This window comes from Chrysoperla carnea, chromosome 1 (assembly GCF_905475395.1).
Source record: "Chrysoperla carnea chromosome 1, inChrCarn1.1, whole genome shotgun sequence".
NCBI classification, from domain to species: domain Eukaryota; kingdom Metazoa; phylum Arthropoda; class Insecta; order Neuroptera; family Chrysopidae; genus Chrysoperla; species Chrysoperla carnea.
In genome coordinates, this window is record NC_058337.1 from 87,262,685 (window position 1) to 87,284,561 (window position 21,877).

Sequence of the window (21,877 nt, forward strand, 5' to 3'; positions counted from 1 at the left end):
CGAAATTTTACTAAGAAAAGTTACTCGCAATTAATAATTATGACTCTATACAAAATATTAAGAAGATCCGTGTACTTTAATTATACCATCATTTTTTATTTGAACAAAAGCTCTAATTATAAAAAAACGTAAGAACGAAAATAATAATAAATCAATGAAAATGTACTATCCGAGAGTGTATTTTTTGTGGACTAGTTTAGAAAATTAAAAAGAAAATTTATTTTCTCGGATAAACATTCACTAAGAATGGAATTGTCAAAATTGGAAAGATCTTCTTGATATTTTGTATACAGTCATAATTGTTAATTTCGAGTAACTTTTTTTAGTAACATTTTGTCAACTTTTAAAAACGAAGGGTAGTTTACCCAAAAAAAAAAAAATAATGATACCAAATTTTTGGTTACCCTATGCATTATTTAGAAGTTTTAAATATACCTACATACATTTCATAATAAGCAAAACTTCTTATAAAGAATGACTTTCTTTCTTAAAATGCAAAATTAGAAAATTTACAAGCATAATTACCTCTATCCGGGGACACACTGCATATCCCCTATCGTTGGAAGACTGTAAAAAAATTATGTTTTTCTGTTACGAGCTAACGGTCTATAAAATTCGAACTTTTTATTGTAAATGATTTATTTGGCAGAATAAAATGTAGACAGACCATAGACGATTTCCGATTAACAATGTTCGACAAACTTACACAAGTGTCACATTATCATTAAGTTTTGTTGTTGTTTTTTATTTTATTGAGTAATCCATGCTAAATAGTGACATTGTTTATGTTTACTTTGAAAGGTCCTGGATTAGACTTCACGTTTCGATGATGTTCGTGTGTTCTCTGGTTATTTACTGAATCAATTGTTTTAAATGGTTTATCATACGACTAATAATCCTCTCTAATATTAGTAAAATTGAAATTTTTATATTAATAAAGCAGAATCGTAGAAAAAACATTTTACTACAGTTTTAATTTGATCGTTTCTTCTATAAATTTGATATTTATGTTCAATGTTTTAAAATAAGACACACAAGCCCGCTATATTAATAATGTTTTACAAATAGAATGTATTAATAATTTTTTGGCAACAATATATCCTTCGAAAAAAATTTTTGCGGCTTATGTGAACCATCATATAAATATATATTCATTTCTCCTATTAATATATACAACTAAATTATTGGACACGACAAAATAGAAAATGCTTTCAGTAAAATACAAATGATTTTAGAACCGAAAATTAACTAAAGTCATCAATAAATAGTTTTAGAGTTCATTGCCTAAAGTCTTATCATTATTACCTATTAAATATTCAGCGGAATTTTATTTAAATAAACAAAAAAGGTAATTAAAAAAATTATTTTCTACATATTTTATCATTTTACGATAACGATTATGCATTAAAGCATAAAGATTATTAATTCGAAACTTTTTAACTCCTAATATTTTGTTGTAGATTAGAAATTATACATAAATTACATCAGGCGATAACAAAATGTCTAACTCTGTGCTAGACTTTAAAAATTAAGCTTTTTCTTGATTAGTTTGTAAAAATTACCGTATATTTGCTGTATAATTTTATTCTAGATTTATATATTTACGCTGGATATAATCAAAGTGTTTATTCGTAGTCATTATATTTTATTAATTTGATATTCATTCAAAAAGCAAACATCAGCACTGCTAGTCACAAAATATTTAATTTCTGTCGACATGATAAAATGTTAAAGGTGCAAGTAAAACATCTGTAACGACCAAATACGCTTTAGGCTGATCCTCGAAGTGAAGTTGACTTTTAATGGTAACAATGATACGAGCGAGTTTCAAAATATATTTGCAAACATCAATCAAAAACAATTTTTTTTAAAGCAGAGTTTTTTTTGTACCAAGTGTGATAAAATCGTGTTAATTAAAATATACATATTTATAAGGCTCTCAAATACACGTAGAAATATGGACAAAATACGGATAAAAAATTTCCACATCCAAATATTCTCCGAGTATGTTTGTAATATTTGGTATATTATAAAGATGGTTTTAGCATTAAAAGAAATTTTTTTTTGGAATTTCAACGGTCTTTTATAAAGTAATTAATAGGGTATTATTGTTAGACAAAAATAAATCATGAAATTTGAAAAAAGTTAAAATTTATGTAAAAAATTTACTTAAAATATTCTGATTTCGAGTAATAAAAGCACTTTTTTCTTTTAATATATTAAAATTAAAAATCGTAATTTTTAAACTGTATATCACTAGACCTAAAACGCGGGTAAGCCCTGCTATGATGTCATAGCGGTATGAGTCATAGACCATCAGTTAGTTCAGTGTAGACAGCTGGGTATAATATATACATAGATAATAAGTATTTATATTTATTATAATCAGATGTCTATGAATATATCTGTCAAAATTATTTGTGTTATTTCGTATAGTGATACCCATATTACGTCATCAAATTGGATGCCCGCGTTTTTGACAGTTTAAAAAAGGTTTAAAATTTAATTTAAGTTTTTGGCAAGAAAGCGTGTGTATTTTTCCGAAATAAATTTTTGGTGGCTTTTTATTAGCAAAATCAACATTTTGAAGTACTTTTTCAAAAATAGTGGAATAACCTATTGCTTCATTTTGCATGGAGTCGTCACATTTACATTTAAAATAGTATCATGTAAACAGAAACTAACACCTTCGTAGCTTTTTTCATTACTGGAAGTATACTCAGTATTTGCCATATTACTTACATTTGATAGTAGAGTGTATAAGTAACTAGAAAATTTAATGTTACTCTTTGATATTCTATATTATTTCTGGTTATGTGGAAGAGAAATTACTCCTTTTACATTGTTTTATTGGACAAAGTTCTATATTTGAATAAAATTATTAATCTTATTTACTTCAGAAAATGTTTAACAGCAAATAAGGTCAGAAAATTATTATTAATTAATAAAATTATGAATAGATTTGTATATATTAATTATATCGTATGTAACGTAATAATAATTCTTAGTAAAAAGAAAATAAATAGAATTTTAATTTGGTGTAAAAGTGTACTCTTTGAGTACACTCAAAATTTGTTTTCGCTAATTCTATTTACCGATATCTCTCGGTATAAATTTTTTTCAAGAATCGTGGATACAAACTTAAACGTAATTTTTATATCTCAAATAAAAAATTTTTGTTTTCATTATGAAAATTAATCATTCCGTCGAAGTAATTCTACCCCAACTTAATAAAATAATTATTGATGTATTTGAGTGAGCAAATTCAGTATCCTGATTTGACTTAACAAAACCAGCATTAGTAGTATCTGAAATTACCAAAAATTATTTAAATATTAAATTATGTATATTGTTCTATTTTTAATTTATCTCACAATTGTAGTTAAAAAAAAACCATTCAATTTTTGCAGGTAATGACGAATCGAGCAAAGCTAGTCAAATGATTTTAACAGTATCACTTTAAAACAAACTTAATTAACAAAATAATTACAACTATCTACTATCTACTATTTTTGAGTAAAAAATTCCACCACCTTCTCGAAATTTGTTGTGTACTTATTAGACATTATTTTCTCTCTTTTTAACGTCCATAAGCTATGCAAGTGGCAGAAATTCTACTTTGACCAAAAAAAATGAGCGCCAAGCGACAGAATGGAAATGTGATTTAAAACTGAAATTTGTAGGCTAATTTTAGAGTACATTTTCATGTTAGAGTTAAAATTTTCTGCAACTTGTAGCTATGTGCGCCCAAACCGAGTAATAAGTGTCAGTTTGGAAAATAAATCACAAATGAGTTTCGTCAGTTGGTAAATTGTACGTACACTTAATGTTACAACAAAATATTTTCTTTGTAGACAAAGCCTTGGGCTAATTAAAACGATCAAATTGAAAAGTATAGTGCACATATTCCAAAAATCATAATTTTTCACAAAATTTAATGCTTTTTTATTCTAGGCAGCTGTAGTAGCTGTACTTATTGAAAACAAAAATATTATTATCTTACTGTGATTGAATTTATGATGGATTTTGTATTTAACTAAAGTTGAAGAAAGCAAAAATTGAAAAGAGAAACAAGTTTTCCAACTTACCATTTTGATCATTATTATCTTGAATATTATAGTAACCCATTTCACCAAGACCTTCAAATCCTATCATAGGCACATTTGGAAAATGTTTTTCAAAACAATCCTTTTCTAATTCACTTAAGGGATATCGGCTTATACAGGCAAATCTAAATGCAGCCATATTTTCACGCCTGAGTGTTTTCTTTGACAGCTAAAAATTTTAATATATATTATTTATTAAATTTGACTTATAACTATATTAAGTAGAAAAATTCTTGTCTGAGTAATAGAATTTAATGAAATAATTTTGGAAAACGTCATGTAAGTAAAAAAGATAGCTCCTCTTAGATAGCCACACATACATACATGTCACACACACACGTAGAACTGATATTATCATATAACACGTACTATATAATTTGCGCTCTCACGGGTTAACAGTGATGTTTACGATAAAATATTTCAAACAAAGGTTGTTTATTTTTTTATAAGGAACATTTTTTACATTTATATTTTTGTTCTATCTCTAACGGTTTAGAAGATGGGTCCTTCGGACCTTAGACCAAATTGACTTATGTTGACCATTTACTACACAAATGCCACAAAATTCAAATATTGCGTTAATTTTGGTGCATCCTTGAGAAGTACCAAATTACTCTGGGAGTGGGAGGAGTGAGTATAATGATAAAGTAAGCTAAAAAAGTTTGAGGCTTCGATAATACAAAAAAAGAATGAGCTTTAATTATTTTCAGAGTAACTAAATTACTAAACAAAGTTGGATATTTTATTAGATGCTCTACTTTGTTTAGTAATTTAGATGAAGAAAACATTATCCAAAGAAAAGTTTTATAGTTCGGAGTAGTACAGTAATTGGTGATCTTGAATTTCTAACGCATCTATTCCGTTCGCGTGAAAACAAAAGTTTAAATTTTTTATAATTAACAACACTCGTATTTTAAAGTGTTTCTAAAGTTACGAGCAAGACTTAGCATTTAAAAGTTTCAGTTAACTTACATTTCCATAAATATTGTCTATATCCTCTTCTTCACGTGCAGTTTCCCAAAGTATAACGGACGAAGCATTAAAATCCGAGACACCAATTTTGGGTACACTAAATGTAATGCCTAAGATTTTCCCTTCATTTCTTGGAAAAGCAGTTTTAAAATTTGATTCTTTAATTCCATGAACAATTCCACCAGCAAACGCAAACATACTAGATTGACTGCAGAAAAAAAAAATTTTGTTAAAACTTTATAAGACATATGTTCTTTGAATTCAAATACAATTTTCACTTACTGATTATTTACTGCACGTAAAAATCCTTCCAATACTATTGTCTGTTCGAGAATAAAACGTTTTTTTAATCCAATAAAAGCCATAAAACATTTCAAAGTATTGCTTTCACCAATATGTGTACGAACTACTTCATTGAAATCTGTCTCTTTGGTGAGGTAGAATTTACTCGTTTTAACATTTGGTATAACAGGGAATGATATTCCATTTAAAGCAGGAAGATGAGCTACAAAAATTAATATCAGTGTAAAATTTAATTTATCCGTGCAGAAAGTGTCAACTTTCGCCTCGCTATGCAAAATGAAGTTATCGCTTTCTACCTCCGTCGGAGAGAAAAATAGTATACACACCACGGGAGCAAGTAGAGAGGCATTCTTTACTTTTGTTCCCTAGGTTTGTAATATACTATGTCTAGATCCCATCATACAAAAGTTTTAGATAATTGAATTACCTACAATTTTTGTAAGAAACTTTTAGCTTTCGAGATATGATTTTTTTTTCGTCCTTTTTTTATCGAAATAGTTAATTTGGTTTTTTTATTATTGTGTACAATATGACGAAAAAGTCGTTATAGTAGCGTAAGACATAGACATTCTCATTATTTTAACGCAGCTTCAACCACAAGATAGTAATATTTATTTTTATAAGCCGAGGTCAAATTCGAAGGAAAGTGATTCGATGTATGGTTGTTCTTGTTTTAAATATGAGAAAATCAGAGCAATATTGCAATAACCGGTTGTGTCGCAAACTTGAAGTTATGTCGCTTTCTGTATAACACTGTATACGAAGAAATATATACTTTAAAAGGATACATTTTCTCAATCTTTGGCATTTCGGACCAGCACTTTACCTCTGAGCCACTAGATGATATGGCCATGTGTTTATATCTTTTCTATCCGATGTTCTTGCGTTTATTACTTTCGTTTTTAGCTATTTACATATTTAATTGATTTGTAAAATCCACGTTCATTCATCTATTGACAGTAAGGGTGCCTATAAAATTATGTGTTGCTACCGGAGATGGCTATACTTAAAAGTCAAAATAATTAAACAAGTAGTTCTAATTTGATGAAATTTTTAACCAACTGTAACATTTTAAGTACCATAGTGACTTCGTTGAATTTTCTTTCTGGCTATTAAATGGCTAGGATACGTAGTATAGTCTATATGCCATCGGTAAGATACGTAACACCTCCAAATACTTACTACAAGCAAATGCGGGTGAAACATGCTCCATCTAGGATGATAAATAATAAATTAATTAAGTACCTTGTCTTTGGTAAGTTATTCTTGCACTTCTTACACAGGGTTTGACAAACGACGATTTTGCAGCACTGCTACATATCGCAACGATATCACATCCACTCTTACCAAACTGCTGTTTAATTATTTGTAACCCTACACAAAAATACAAGTTTTCAATTCAAACATTATTCAATTTTTCTATCTAATAAAATTAGATTTTGTTTTCAAATGAAATTAGACCAGATTAATCGGTTAATTTTCTGAGCGATAACTCTTGATGATTGACTTTATTAAAAAGATAAATTTTAATAAAATCAACAGTTTGTTTTGGCTAAGTGAAGTTTTAAAATAAGAAATTAATTCCAGGAATTAGATGTAAAATTTTAATCGGTCTTAAAATGCTTGATTAATTATTTGCATCTTCGATAAGTACAAATTTCGATCAATATATATTTCATATCATTATTACAGTGAATTACTTGGACGTAATTATTATGCGATGAACTATGTTGTTCGTCGCTAATTTGACAATGTAATAAGATATACTAAATTGCCGAGCCAGATATACTAAGCTATTACTTTCCGAATGATTATTGAGTTCCGCATGAGTATATTAAGATTGATTTTGAGTAAGCAATCTAATAGGGTATTATCGTTAGTCAAAAATAAATCATGAAATTTGAAAAAAGTTAAAATTTATGTAAAAATATACTTAAATATTCTGATTTCGAGTCATAAAAGCACATTTTTCTTTTAATATATTAAAATTAAAAATCGTAATTTTTAAACTGTATATCACGTGACCTAAAACGCGGGTAAGCCCTTCTGTGATGTCATAGCGGTATGAGTCATAGACCATCAGTTAGTTCAGTGTAGACAGCTGGGTATAATAAGTATATAGATAATAAGTATTTATATTTATTATAATCAGATGTCTATGAATATATTTGTCAAAGTTATTTGTGTATTTCGTATATTTAATATAATACCGATATTACGTCATCAAATTGGATTCCCGCGTTTTTGACAGTTTGAAAAAGGTTTAAAATTTAATTTAAGTTTTTGGCAAGAAAGCGTGTGTAAAAAGTAATTTGGTTGAATTGATTCTTTTATAAATTAACTTTACTGGATGATAGTATGATAGTTGCTAAACTTACATCTATGATTATCGCCACAATCAGATACACAAATATCTTTTGGCAACAGATTACATGGAAATAATGTTGCGGCTGTTTCATTTAAAAACAACAAACATAAGGAAGGTTTGCTGTACTGTAAATGACTATAGTTAAAAGTAAGTCTTTGGGTGGTATCAATACCACCATACAAATAAAACCAGAATGGGGCATAACGTTCAGCAAATATAATTTTTGCCACCTTATTCCATTCTTGACACACTTCTGATGCGTTCATTAAATCTGACCAATTTAATTGTTTTAGAATTAGTTTAATCACACCGTATGCGGTTGTTAAAACATGTTCTACATGTTCATTATTCTTTATATCTTCAGTTAAAATATTTTCACACGATGTTGTTATTTTCGATTTTTTCAATGAGCTAGCGCTTGCAGCCCATTTTCTATATGTAAATGATTTTCTAGTACGTTTTAAGGATGACATCTTTGATGACATTTTTATACAGTCTTAATAATTATTATATTTATCCTGAATTCATTTTAGAATATAAACTGATTAATATTATCGTATTATCTCGTTTTTCGTATTACAATTTGCATTTATTTTTTGACATATCAACAAAATATTTCATAGATTAGATATGACATATATCATGGATAATAAAACCTTCGAGTGACATCACAGATGTATATTAAATATAGATTAAAAGTTTTTCCATGAACGTTTGCCCAAAAATATAAATTGCTCATTCGGAGCGCTGTCGCTACGGTAGGTACAAAAATTTCTCTAATCCCATTAATGTAAGTAATTTAAAAATAGGTGGGAAAAAGTGAACTAGATGTTTTAACAGTAAAATTAAAAACTACAACTGTGAAGATCAGTCATAGATAAAATATTGAGAACAGTAATGTAACAACCACAGATAACATACATATATGCATGTATGATAGTATGATATCTATGGTAACAACACAATGACGATGACTTACACATTAAATACATGTTCGGTAAAAAAATTATTTGATAGTTAAGTAAGTCAAGAATGGAAACAATTTTAATTGTTGAATTAGTCATATTGCAGGAAAATTAGGCGGAGAGGGGGATACCTGTGTGGAAAACTGAAGGAATACATCTTTAAGGTATATATTGAATGATAGAAAATAGTTATTTACGGAGGTGTTGCGTTGGAAAAATTATAGAGTCCATAATGAAGCATTTAATTGAAAAAACAATTTCCTAAAGATGAAAGGAACCTACCCGACAAAGATCTTTACGAGAAATTTTTACACATACTTTTCCAACGCAATCCCGCCGTAAATAACTATTTTCTATAATTCAATATATACCTGAAAGATGTATTCCTTCAATTTTTCACGCAGGTGCCCCCTCCCCGCCTAATTTTCCTACAATATGATTAACAAATTTTAAAAATAACATTAAAATAGTTCTGCTGCTTCATAAACAGTAAACACCAAGATTGAATGTGTACGTCACACACTTGACTATATTTATAATCAATAATGTTTAGTTATTAACTAATGTGGTATGTTGTCGTCTGAACACGGTCATAATTAAAGTTTAATTAAAATTATTGACTTTATAGTTCATAGTTATACATAGACTAAGCATCGCCCATCTATCCGTACAGTGAGAAGCGTGCCAACATCTGAGGTAATTGCTTAGGTCAGCTAGGGATATTTATCAAAAAATACATTTAACAAAATAATATAAAGACATTTATCAAAAAAATATACATTGAATATAGGGACATTCATCAAAAAAGCATATTGAATGTTACACTGTTTGTATATCACAAAATGTTTTATATTAAAATATTGTGATTTTACATTTTTTCTTAAGAATATATAATGGACTTTACCTAAACAATTACCTCAGATGTTGGCACGCTTACAATCGTTTGACACTAAGTCTATGTAACTCTAACGTCAATGATTAAAATGTATAAAAGAAACCAAAGATATTGTAATAGTAAAAGAAACTAACGGATCCTACTTAATATGAGGGTTAGAACTTATGAAATAAATTTTGTGATATGTTAGCGGTCTTTATTTATCCAGTATGTCTGTATTCATAGATATAAATACGTAAATACAAAATATGAACCTGTTCTAGAGCTCTATGAAGTTGTGAGCTGGATCGTTCAGCATTTTTATGCTTATGTCAAATAGACAACATTATAACGTACTGAATGTAAATACACAAAAACATTACAAATTTGGAGAGGGGAAGTGCCGCCATTTTGAGAAAAACAATTACGGCCTATAACCCCGTAGCTGTGCACTTTAAGCCAAAAATGATAATAATCTTTTTTGTAGATAATTGAATTTCCTATCTTTTTAGTCGATTTTTTTTTTAAATCTTAAAAAAAATTTTCAAGGTAATGGTCACGGCTTTTGTAGGTAAGAAGGAAAATTATTTATTGCTAATTATGTCATTAACATTAACATTTTTCATATATTTATTGAATTTTTATCATTACACTGTATACTTCTTTTTTATTAATAATGCATTCAGTGGTTGCAACATTAAACGCGTTATAACGTTATAAATATTAATTTTAGAAAAACAAGTTTAAAGTAAAAGTTTTAGAAAATATGTAGATTTAAAAGTTAAGTAATTATCATTTTCCTGTCGTAGCTCTGCCATTAATGAAAGTGTAGCCTTCTTTTTCATTATTGAGTCTTTTATTCAAAGATTTTTAACCCAACGTAAAATAATTAATAACAATAAATAAAATAATTGTATTCCGGGTAGGTATTGTATCTTCGAACAATCGCAATCAAATATTAGCCGTTATTCTAGGGTGCATGTTGCTGATTGATAACAACTTCGTGGTGACAGTTGAAAAAGAAATGCTCTGAGTTAAGAAACGTATTGCAACAAACTACACCACTCTCTTAAGAGAGTGAGAAGAGAAAATTTTCTAATAGCCAGACAGTTATCGATAATAAAACATTTTGTTATTATGACCCACTCTGTATATTAATAGGTGTAGGTATTAATATAAGTAACTATATTAATTAACTACAATATTCCTCAATTTTGTTCTATAATCGTATCAATTATGAGTGTTTTTACTCGGAAGTCCTATCAATATTAGCCCCGACTTTAATGTTTTTTGAGGGTCTGGAAGATTCTCAAAATAAAATGACCATTTTTTTTTTGCAAATTAAGACTTTTAATGACGTATAAGTAAACTCACAACTTTGAAGTCAGAAAACATGAAAATCTCTTATGTAGCCAAATGTGAAAAAAAAAAAAAAAATTATAAATGGTAATTTTTTGTTTAAAAACTCAATTTCCCGGCTGTTATATCCATTTTTAATATTAGTTTCCTTAAAAACTCTTTTTATTTCGGTTCATTTTGTTTACTCATTAACATTTAAATTCTAAACTAAAATAAACTGCAGGTTTTCAATATCGTAAAATCTAGGGGTGAAGCGAATGGAAATTCTATATTCAACACAGGAATTTTAGCTGTGTTTATTAACTATATTCTTTAAAATTTGAAAATAGTTTGGTGTACAGAATAATTAAGGTATAATTATAAAAACTCGTGAACACCAGAGCTCCATCATTAAAGTTATATTTTCTCACATTCTCCTCCTCATCATTTCATTTTCAGGGAAATTTACGCGGACTAAACAAAAAATAAACAAATGGATGGAAAGTCCAATGAAACAAACAAATTTTTGTACAAAGGGCTTCCGTTAGAAACCCCAGATAGATGTACGGACACTAAAAAATAAGGCTGCTCAAGGGACCCTCCACAAAAAATCCGCTTTCGCGCCACAACAGTGGTAAATGCGACACTGCCTTCATTTAATGTTTCTTATTGCTAGATGCTGTTATTAAAATGGGATTAACGCGTTTTCATGTTTTAATATTCATATATTTATTAAACGTTTCCGCAAAAACTGTCATGCGACATCATAATTTTCGAAAAATATAAGGTATTTATAAAAATTTGTTTGTTGTTTAGGGAAGATCGGGAAGGGAAGATGCTATATCTCTTAAGATTAAGAAAAAAGAAATTATGAATGAAAACTACTTTTTCTTTACATTTTGTTATAATTGTTCATAGAGTTAAGATGGCCTATGGCTACTTTTTATACCATGCATATATGTAATATGCAAGGTATACTAAGTTATTATTCCCAAGTTTGTAACGCTTAAAAATATTGATGCTAAGCAAAAAATTTTGGTATAGGTGTTCATAAAATCAACTAATTAGTCCATTTCCGTTTGTCTGCCTGTCTGTCGTCTGTCCGTCTGTCATCACGATTACTCAAAAACGAAAAGAGATCAAGCTGAAATTTTTATAGCGTACTGAGGACGTAAAAAGTGAGGTAAAGTTCGTAAATGACCAACATAGGTCAATTGGGTAATGTGACAGAGTCGTCAACACTGTCTATGCATGGTATTTCAACAATTAACTCAGTCGATTGTTTGTTTTCACTTGTTTGACATAATTTTCAATGATTAAATTTTTAATAAAAACGTAAATGTACATATGTATTCATAAAAAAATGCGATCAAATGAAAATTTTCACATAGTATTTCTTCAATATGTAACGGGCCTTCTTGGGCAACTACATTCGTAAGACATTACCCCTTTTTATACCATGTATATCAAATAAACCAAAGTATATTAAGTTTAGTTCCAAGTTTGTTACTCTTAAAAATATTGATACTATGAACAAAATTTTGGTATAGGTGTTCATAAAATCACCTAATTAGTCCATTTTCGGTTGTCTGTCTGTCATCTGTCTGTCCGTCTGTCATGACGATTATTCAAAAACGAAAAGAGATATAAAGCTAAAATTTTTATAGCGTGCTTAGGACGTAAAAAGTGAGGTCGACTTCGTAAATGAGCAACACAGGTAAATTGGGTCTTGACCTATCTTGTAAACTGTTAGAGATAGAACAAAAGTTTAAATGTAAAATGTTTCTTATAAAAAAATAAACAACTTTTGTTTGAAACATTTTTTCGCAAACATCACTGTTTACCCGTGAGAGCGCAAATTGTATAGTATGTTTTATATGGGAATATCAGTTATATTTGTGTGGCATGTATGTATGTGTAATGTCACAGAATAATCAACACTGTCTATACATGGTATTTCAACAATTAACTCAGTCAATTATTTGTTTTCACTTGTTTTTAATTTAGTTTTTTTACTGTTCCTAAAACACTTAAATATGAAAAATTTATAAAATTTGTAATACCAGGAAATAAGTAATTATTTTCCTCATGGAAATTTTTTGAAAAAAATTTAATCTAGAGAATTTATGGCATTTTGAATTGGACTTTAAATGGTTCTAGTTCCTTAGTAGAAAAATACATCTACTGTAGGTAAATAATATGATTACATAAAGAGTATAACATTATAAAACATTAAATAACATTAAAATTTATGAGAAACATAAATTATGAATTTATGTTTATGAATTACAAATGTAATATGGATAAAAGAGCGGGATTAAAATAGTAAATTATTCATTCACTCATCATTTTATTTTATTTTTTATTTTTTTAGAGTAAGACATATTGAGTATCAAGTTGCGGGTAACAGAGTAAGTATTAGATTTTGATAACACTATACTTTATATGAACAATAATTAAAATATTCAGTACACTTTAAAATTTAATTGTTAAAATAAATAATATACATAAATTCAGGAAAACGCGTCATAACATGGCGCGCAAATGAGTATATTTTATTTAGGGTACCTTGATTACGTCGACCAGCCAACCAAATACCAACGATGGTGTATGAAATACACATCGTAAAGATATATCAATGTTTGTCCTGAAAGGTATATAGTTGTAGTACATGTTGTCTACCCCATATAGTTTAATGTCTATAAACAGTGAAAATCCTTTATAATGAAATCTAGAAAAACTCTGTCATTTAAATGGTTACAAAAAATAGAACTGACGAAAAATGTACTTAGAAAGAAGTAAAAAATAATTCTCAATATTATGCTCAACAATATTTATAAATTTTTTAGAAAATTAAAAAAATAATTATAAAAATCAAAAAAACCCGAGTTAAATATAAACTGAAAAGAAAAAAACAAGTCCAGCAGTTTACATAGTGACATTAATACCAAGACTCATTTAAATCTACACCGGCTCGAAACTTCCCAATAATTGGTTCCGACTGTTAAAGTCGCTATGTAAACTGCTGGACTTGTTTTTTTTTCTTTTCAGTTTATATTTAACTCAGTCGGGTTTCTTGAATTTTTTAATTATTTTATTTTATTTTACCCTTTTTAGTTAGGAATCAAATACCTATTCAACGATACCCCACTTACCATAGTTTGTCGACTTTCATTTTCAGCCTAAGTATGTATGTTTGGTCCTTTTTAGGCGCTGTAGATAGCAAACGCGTGAACCTTTTTAAATGGTTATTACGTTAAACGATTTGTCTATTTAATAGCTATTCAATGATACCCCACTTGACATAGTTCGCTCACTTTTATTTTGTTTCTTCGTCTGGTGGTCGCCATATTGAATTTTCATTATTGCCATATCTCCAGTAACTACTTGCAAGGTTAAGCCAAATCGATCGACTTGGCTTAACCTTGACGTTTTGTCTCTAGTGTGCTGCATAGGAATACACATTCATTCTTTTTCACAATATGGCGTCTGGTGGTAGCCATATTAAATTTTAATTATTGCTATGTCTTTAGAAGTACTCGCAAGGTTAAGACAATTCAATTGTCGTCAGAATCATCAAAATTGGCCGAAGTGATTGACCTCGTTAAGTTACGTGATCACAAATAAAAAGAACAAATTATTCAGATTATAGAGAGATATATAAATAGAATTTTCAATAGACCGATACCGATGAGGAACACAGAATTCTCGACACCAAGCAAACATACATTTAGAAATATTAATAATAGATTAGAATCAATCTTCTAATTTGAATTCTGTCATTGAATTCTGAATTTAAGTTGCCTTCTTCTGAGGATCTTTTTCCAATAAAATTTACTTTTTTTAAATCTTTCACGAAAAATTATTTTGGAATTTTTTTCCAAGGGATGTGTAATCCATACATCCTCTTTATTAAGCACAATCTGCAATAACCTTGCTAATTTCAATTTTTAATAAGTACAAAATCCGATTCTTTGTAAATATATTATACACTTCGAAAAAAATAAAAAGGGGGTATTTTTGGTTTCGTTAAAAATCCACAATATTTTTAGGAATGTAATTTTGTTATTCTTCCTTTTGGGCTCTATCAGGGTTCATTTTTAAGGTAAAAAAAACGACCTTGAAAATGCGTAGCTTCAATGTACTCTTGAACGCGAATTGTTGTCATGGCAATTGGTAATTCAATACTATTTGTTGATTAGTATGAAAACAAAAATCACTGATAAAATCAACATTCAAGACTCGTCACATGATGGGGGATCATTTTACCTATTATAATTTTACACACAAAATAGGAATCATTTTAACATATATAAAGGGGATCATTTTACCCGTAACGACATATTTGAATATCGTCATAAAAACTGACCTCATTTATTATTATAAGGCTAATCAACAGAAGCTAAGAATAAAACAACCAGCCGGCAAATACTAACAAAAAAAATTTTTTTATATTGAAAATTGTCTTACCATACATAGATCATAATATTTTTGCTACGAAACACAAATTAGCTTATACATCGCCACAAGTCTTTGTATACTAGATGCCTTTAATGGTTCACTTAACATAACGAGGGATCATTATATAGCACTTTTTCCTAGTTAGTTTTAGAAGGCAGAAGGCAGTTTTTAAATATTTTCTCAAATAAAAATTGTTTCAGGTTTGTGATAACGAAACCACATATAACATTATCAACGAATTATTAGATACTTTTTAAACTCCTACAGTGCTCAAGGACTAACAGTATCTATTATCTATTAAGGAATCCAGAAATTGCCGATATCAGTATAAGTGATTTTCACTATCAATGTATTATATATACGACTCTATACCAACGTAAAATTGGTTTTCGATGATACGTTTCTAAGGGTTGTAGATTCCTACGTCATGTCAGTTGTATATTAAACGTACTGAGGGAATGTTACAGTGAAAATATTCCATTGTTGAATTTGATAAATATCGCGATTGAATTGTTGTGTTCTGTTGTTGTTTTTTTATATGATTATATAAAATTCATTGTCATTTGTTTTTTAATTTTCTAATTCGGGTATATTATTTAAAATAATGTGTGATAATTTCTAATTAATTAAATTAAAATATCTATTGTGTTTGATAATTTCTTAATAAATATATTTAATTATATTTTAATTTGATTCTATATCTATAATAATATTAAAATGTTAGCTTTATTGATATAATATAATATATTATATATAGTATATTTATAATATGCTTTCTTTAATAGAATATCGACATATTAATTTTAGTGATTTACCTATTGTTATTTGCTTGATTGTTTTTAATAAACTGATAGTTTAATTCATTAATTTTGTTATGATTATTATAAATAATGCATTTAGATTTATGAAAAATGCATTTATTTTTCGCGTAAATACAAAACATCTGTTTTGTAGAGAGTGGCTCAAAAGTTTCTAGACTTTTTTGCAATACAAAAAAATTTTATTGTTCAGTACTTTTCATTATGAAATCGTATTAAATTTTACAACAATTTATCTTAATCTTGGTATATTGTTTGAATAGATATCAAATTTTACAGTTTTTAGATAATAAAATCAAAAAAGTTGTAGATAATGTTGTGGCTTTCAACTAATGCATCTCTGAAGCAATAATACCTGAATATGCGATTACTGATTATTATTTCCAACAATATTTTTTGTTTTTTGTTCTAATTATTTATTATCCACTTGTTAAGGTATTCCCTAATAGTTTTTTAAACCTAATATTAATTAAATAGTGAAAAACCTTTTTCTTGGTAAAGTTTGATTCATTTAGTTTATTTAAGTTTATTTTTATGAAAAAATTGAGATAAAATATGATAATTACTTTAGTTTATTAACCCCCCCCCCCTTCTTTAATCAAAAAGTACAAAGAGAGTGGGCAAGAAGGGACATCTGCCCCCTTAAAATTTTAAGAATACTATTCTTTTCTTGCACGATTTTCCATCGCGATAAATAAGTAATTGCTCTTTGAGAATGTAATTCAATAGATCGAGCGGTTTTTACAGAAAAAATATTATTGAATACTCCTCAAAAAAAGATAACTCCTAACGCTGTATCCGAAATTTTATACGGCCGAGCTATTTTTTAGCCTTTTTATATTGCGAAGGGTAGACTGTATTCTGCTATTCCATTTTTTTAATCTTCGTATGTACAACTGGAAACTAGCTATTTGTAGTAGAATTCTAAAATCGCACTGAAAAAGAAAGTTGATCCTACATCCATAAAACTAAAATACAACAAGTAATTCGTGCGAATTGGCTATTACTCATTTGAGTTGACAAAGCACCCAACGTAGTAAAATATACTAATATGTAAGCGTTTGTTTGCTGATCTCTTTGCATGTCAATGGCTTCGTAACGGATAAACTGCAGGGGTAATGATTTCAATGGCAGTTTTATCTGTAAACGGTGCGAATATAGTTGAAAAAATCAAAGCCATAGATGAATAATTTTTCGTAAATAGGTATGTACAATTATAAATCAATTAAAATTTGTTTAAGAAATATACTCCCCCGCAAAAAAGGTATATCAGGGTATATTTCGACGAAAAATGATTGGATCTGAATGTAATATATGTTATAGCTTGTAATTTCTAGTTTTTAAATCAATATCTGAAACATTTTTATCATCCTTTCATATTTTATTCACAGGGCTAAAACGCTGAGAAAATTTATTTTTTAATTTGAAATAAATTTTAAAAGCGTGCACGGGGTGCATAAGTATTTGAACAAGAAATTGAGTATGTGTAATCAAAAGCTTGTTGACTTCTCATGAGTTTCTTAGATCGCGTTATTCGCCGACACAGAAAAATAGACACTTTTCACATTAAACTGCCGTATCTCCTCAAATAATGACCTTACAGAAATAAATCTGCACTTTTTGTAATTAGAGACATTTATCATGATGTTTAAAATGATTTTTTGTTAATAAATTGATTTTTTAGATGGATATATAGCGTCCTAGTTGTGTCTTATGATTTCTTCGGTTTCAGATTCATTCGAATGATTGATTATATCAAAAACTAGACGTAGGGGCGTCGCCATCCAAAAGGTCTGAGAGAGGAAAACTGAAAGGTACAGAATATAAATTACAAGAAACAAATTTTAAATGGACATTTTTCTAAAATTGCTAAAAAGGTCAAACAGAATTTTTGCGGTTTTCTTATTATTGAAGATTCTTTGGGATTTTAATAAAGCATTTTTTGAGGAGATTTCATTCATTTACAAATATTTCTTCATTATTTTATGCAAAACGACCCTCAATAGTCGCGTATTCCGATTACAGTGACAGACGAACCGACTGTTTTTATACTGCAAAACACTCTAAAAATTTCAATTATATCATTTTATTCATCTATTAATACTTTCGTACTAGCTCTTGGGTTGCGAACTTTACAGTAGGATTTGGTTATATATGAAGGGTGAAGCGTTTTCTTTCATATAATCAGTAAATAAAAATGGCTGGGCAAGGTTTAATAAACGGGCTTGCAAAATATATAGAAGAGAAAAAACGCGAAAATGGTATTGCTTTAAAATTAGATCTATTTTATCATTAATATATCTGAAATGCGATTTTATCAATGAAAATGAAAGTTTGAATTTAATAGAATCTAACATTTTTTAATCAAATGCGTAGACGTTGAACTATTTTTGGGAATCTCTGAAGGGAACTAGCTACCCCTACCAGCGCCTCTTTGGCAACGCCCATGTCTAGACGTTAAAAATCTATACCCTTGAACATATTCCATCAAGAAAAAAATTTCTGCAGTAAATTGCATTATGAAGCACTTTTTTTTGCTCTGACTCTTCGAATAATTAAAAACATTCAAATAATATCAATAGTAAAATCGAAAATATTTTTTATAATAGTTTAGTGACTTTTGGGCCATCTCTATTTTTTTCATTTCTATAAAAGTTTAAATATAATTCTATTGTTTTTATTCTTGAACAAAGATCTTGAGAAACACGTCTTTGTTTTTCATACAGTTCTCTGTTCATATAGAATAGAAATTCTAAGTGCATCGAATCTAAAATATATAAGGGTTTTACATATACAATATACATTGTACATATTGTCTACAATAACGGATGGTTGCTTATATTTTGACTTTTGATCGTAAAAATGTACCAAGCAGCGCATCAACAAAGTTTATGTCAGAATTTTATATGATTGCAGTACTATAAGCTCAATGTTCTCTTTTCTAATATGCATACAAACTAAAACTGTTCATATAAACAAAAAAAAGACTTATGTACTGAATGAATGTAAATGTAGAAAATCCTTACAAATTTGCAAGAAGGAAGTGCCGCTATTTTGACAAAACCGCTTCGGCCTATATCTCCGTCACCGTGTACTTTACTCTTTAGACCAAAATGGTAATAACTTTTATATTGTAAATTAATCTTTTTTGTTTTTTTGTATCACTTTACGACTTATCTTACTCTGGCAAGTTTTTTTCTGTCCTACCCCTATCTGAAACTATCAATTTTAACGATAAATGTTTTAGACGTCACTTAATCCGAATCTGTCCATAAAAAAATATGAAAATTCAAAATGGTGGCCGAAAAATTTAATTTTTAGCTACTCGATTAATAAAAATTTATCAAGAAAATATTATTATTCTGAACGTTTTTCGAAGTCACTGATTCATAATCTAGATAGAATAGAGTCAGGGCAGCGGCCCTCTTCATCATTGATCTGAATTTATCAATGATTTAGCTGGGTACGCCCAAAGGAAAGGAGAATCAAAGTGGCAAAAAGAGATTTAACAACTGAAATAAGTAGCTTTTGTTGACTTTGTTGTGGGAAGTTCTGCAATCATAACATCAGCTAATTGTAATATCTGTTAAATTTTCAATAAGCGCAGGGTATACGCTAATTTATTTGATCAAACCATATACACCATGTACCGCCGTATAATCTCCATTACAGTAGCAGATGTGGGAGTATTCTGGTACAGTCGACTAATCTTTATTATAACACCTAATACAGACAAGAGAGAATTTTTTCTTGTTTCGGCTTAGATCTTTGTAAGTGTGCCAAAAATGGTAATAACAATTACGTAATTAAGTTTTTTATGTTTTTTATGAAACGAGGATCACTTGCCGTTTACGACTTATACTATTATTACGATTTATTTATTGACTCTTTGACCGATATCTCTTCTGATAATAGTCCAATAAAATGAAGATTTAAACTACCATCAAAACGGAAGCCTGCATTTTTGAATATAAGTCTTGATATAAATTTGAAGTATACTTAGTAAAAAATATTGAATTCTATTAAGGGGGTAGAAAAACATTAAAAACTACCCCCAAAATAACTTTTTAGAAAATATCTTGAAAACATACGAAGATATGGAAGTCTTGAATAAAAAATGTAGATACTAAAATTTTCTATAAAGTCATTTCTAATCACTTTTGAGGTATTTGTAATAGAAATCGAGATATTTGCAATAAAAAAATCTAATTTATAGCTCAGTCGCGTATATATGAAAATATTTTTCCCCGGAAAATCGGAAAAATCCCCCAAAAATTACGTTTTTCAGTTCTATGGTAAGGAACAATTCGGTGTTAAAAACTACCAATTTGGGGGTAGTTTTTATTGATTTTTTACCCCCTTAATAGAATTCCATATTATTTAACTATGTGTACTTAAAATTTATGTCAAAACGAACTTATATTCCAAAATGCAGGCTTCCGTTTTGATGGTAGTTTAAATCTTCATTTTATTGGACTATAATTACTTAAACGATAAAATGCTCATAACTAAACTTTTAAATAATTTCCTTCAACTTTTACTTTTAACTTTTCTAAAAATAATATTCATGAAATTATTATGCGTTCCGACCATGGAGATATTACGCGGCTACAATTAAGGAGATCTTGTTCGAAACGGTTTTTCTCAAAATGGTGACACTTTCGCTCTCCAAATATTATATATGGAAATATATATGGATTTTGAGAATTTACATACAGTACGTGATACTGAATCTATTAAAAACAGAAATAACTCCTGTGATTTAGTGCATTATGGACAATAGTAACGGACTTCTCGCTAATACCTGCATTAACCACCCCAGTGCAGTATATCCAGCAGAAATATAGATATATCCTTCAAAACACTATTCTAATTTTATTCCCATTTATTCTTATGCCATGATGGACTGACTAATCACGGTTCAGATTTAGTATAATTAACAAGTTTTACTTACCTTGGTAACAACATAAGTTGCCAAGAAACAAAATTATATTATCTAATATTTAACAAACTTTATTCTTCTTAAAATATTTTGACATGAATCTTGTTATTATTCTATCGGGTACAATTCATTATAATAACGAAGCGTAAAATTCATCTAATAATTTAATTATTCCCGTTGGCCTTAGGCAGATTATAACGTAAATAATATATAATGTATTGTTTGTAGGTATACAACTTTTGTATAATTCATAAGAGAGTTGTTAAAGAGATTTGAGGGTTATTGGTGAATATCTCGTAGTTCACTAATAAATTAAAATTTGGTTGCCGCAGATAATTAAATTTATTAAAAAAATATGTAGCAAAAGAGCTGATGGCTATTAGTACAGGTATTATAGTTGTTATCAATGTACAGGATGTAGGTACAAAAATAGTATATTTTGCTTAATAGGTTACTGTAAGTGTTTAATTAAAAAATATCTATTCGTATTCACGAAGTTTTTAATAATTATCTTAGAATATAAATAATTTTAAGTAGGTAATTTATTTTTTATTTAGAAGCTCATGTGTAGGTAATAGGTATATTTTGTGAGCTTTTTTGTAGCACAAATTCTAAGCGAATGGTTTTCTTGATTCTATTATGTACACTTCAATTTACTTAATAATTATCTTATTTAAAAAAATTTTTATTCTTTATTAAAATTTTTAAATCTTAATTGTGTTTATTTTTA

General features: G+C 28.4%; 1 protein-coding gene across 2 annotated transcripts; it reads right to left on the bottom strand.

The window, feature by feature from the left end:
- Positions 1 to 3,150: 3,150 nt before the first annotated feature.
- LOC123305169 lies at positions 3,151 to 8,331 on the bottom strand. Of its 2 annotated transcripts, XM_044886805.1 has the most exons (7): positions 7,760 to 8,331; positions 6,661 to 6,755; positions 6,564 to 6,594; positions 5,361 to 5,583; positions 5,079 to 5,286; positions 4,089 to 4,275; positions 3,151 to 3,308 (listed from the first exon to the last, which is right to left on the bottom strand). In XM_044886805.1, the coding sequence occupies exons 1-7, from the start codon at positions 8,232 to 8,234 to the stop codon at positions 3,199 to 3,201; spliced, it is 1,329 nt and encodes a 442-aa protein (XP_044742740.1). In that variant the 5' UTR covers positions 8,235 to 8,331; the 3' UTR covers positions 3,151 to 3,198. The 2 variants fall into 2 exon arrangements, with proteins under 2 accessions (XP_044742740.1, XP_044742739.1); XM_044886804.1 differs by lacking the exon at positions 6,564 to 6,594 and having other exon boundaries at positions 6,627 to 6,755.
- Between the last annotated feature and the right edge of the window lie 13,546 nt (positions 8,332 to 21,877).

Coding starts and splice junctions, on each gene's coding strand:
- LOC123305169 (XM_044886804.1), bottom strand. CDS start 8,234: ATGTCATCAAAGATGTCATCCTTAAAACGTACTAGAAAATCATTTACA. Junction 5,584..6,626: donor AATAACTTACCAAAGACAAG/GTACTTAATTAA, acceptor TAATTTTTGTAG/CTCATCTTCCTGCTTTAAAT. Junction 4,276..5,078: donor TAGACAATATTTATGGAAAT/GTAAGTTAACTG, acceptor TAAAATTTTTAG/CTGTCAAAGAAAACACTCAG.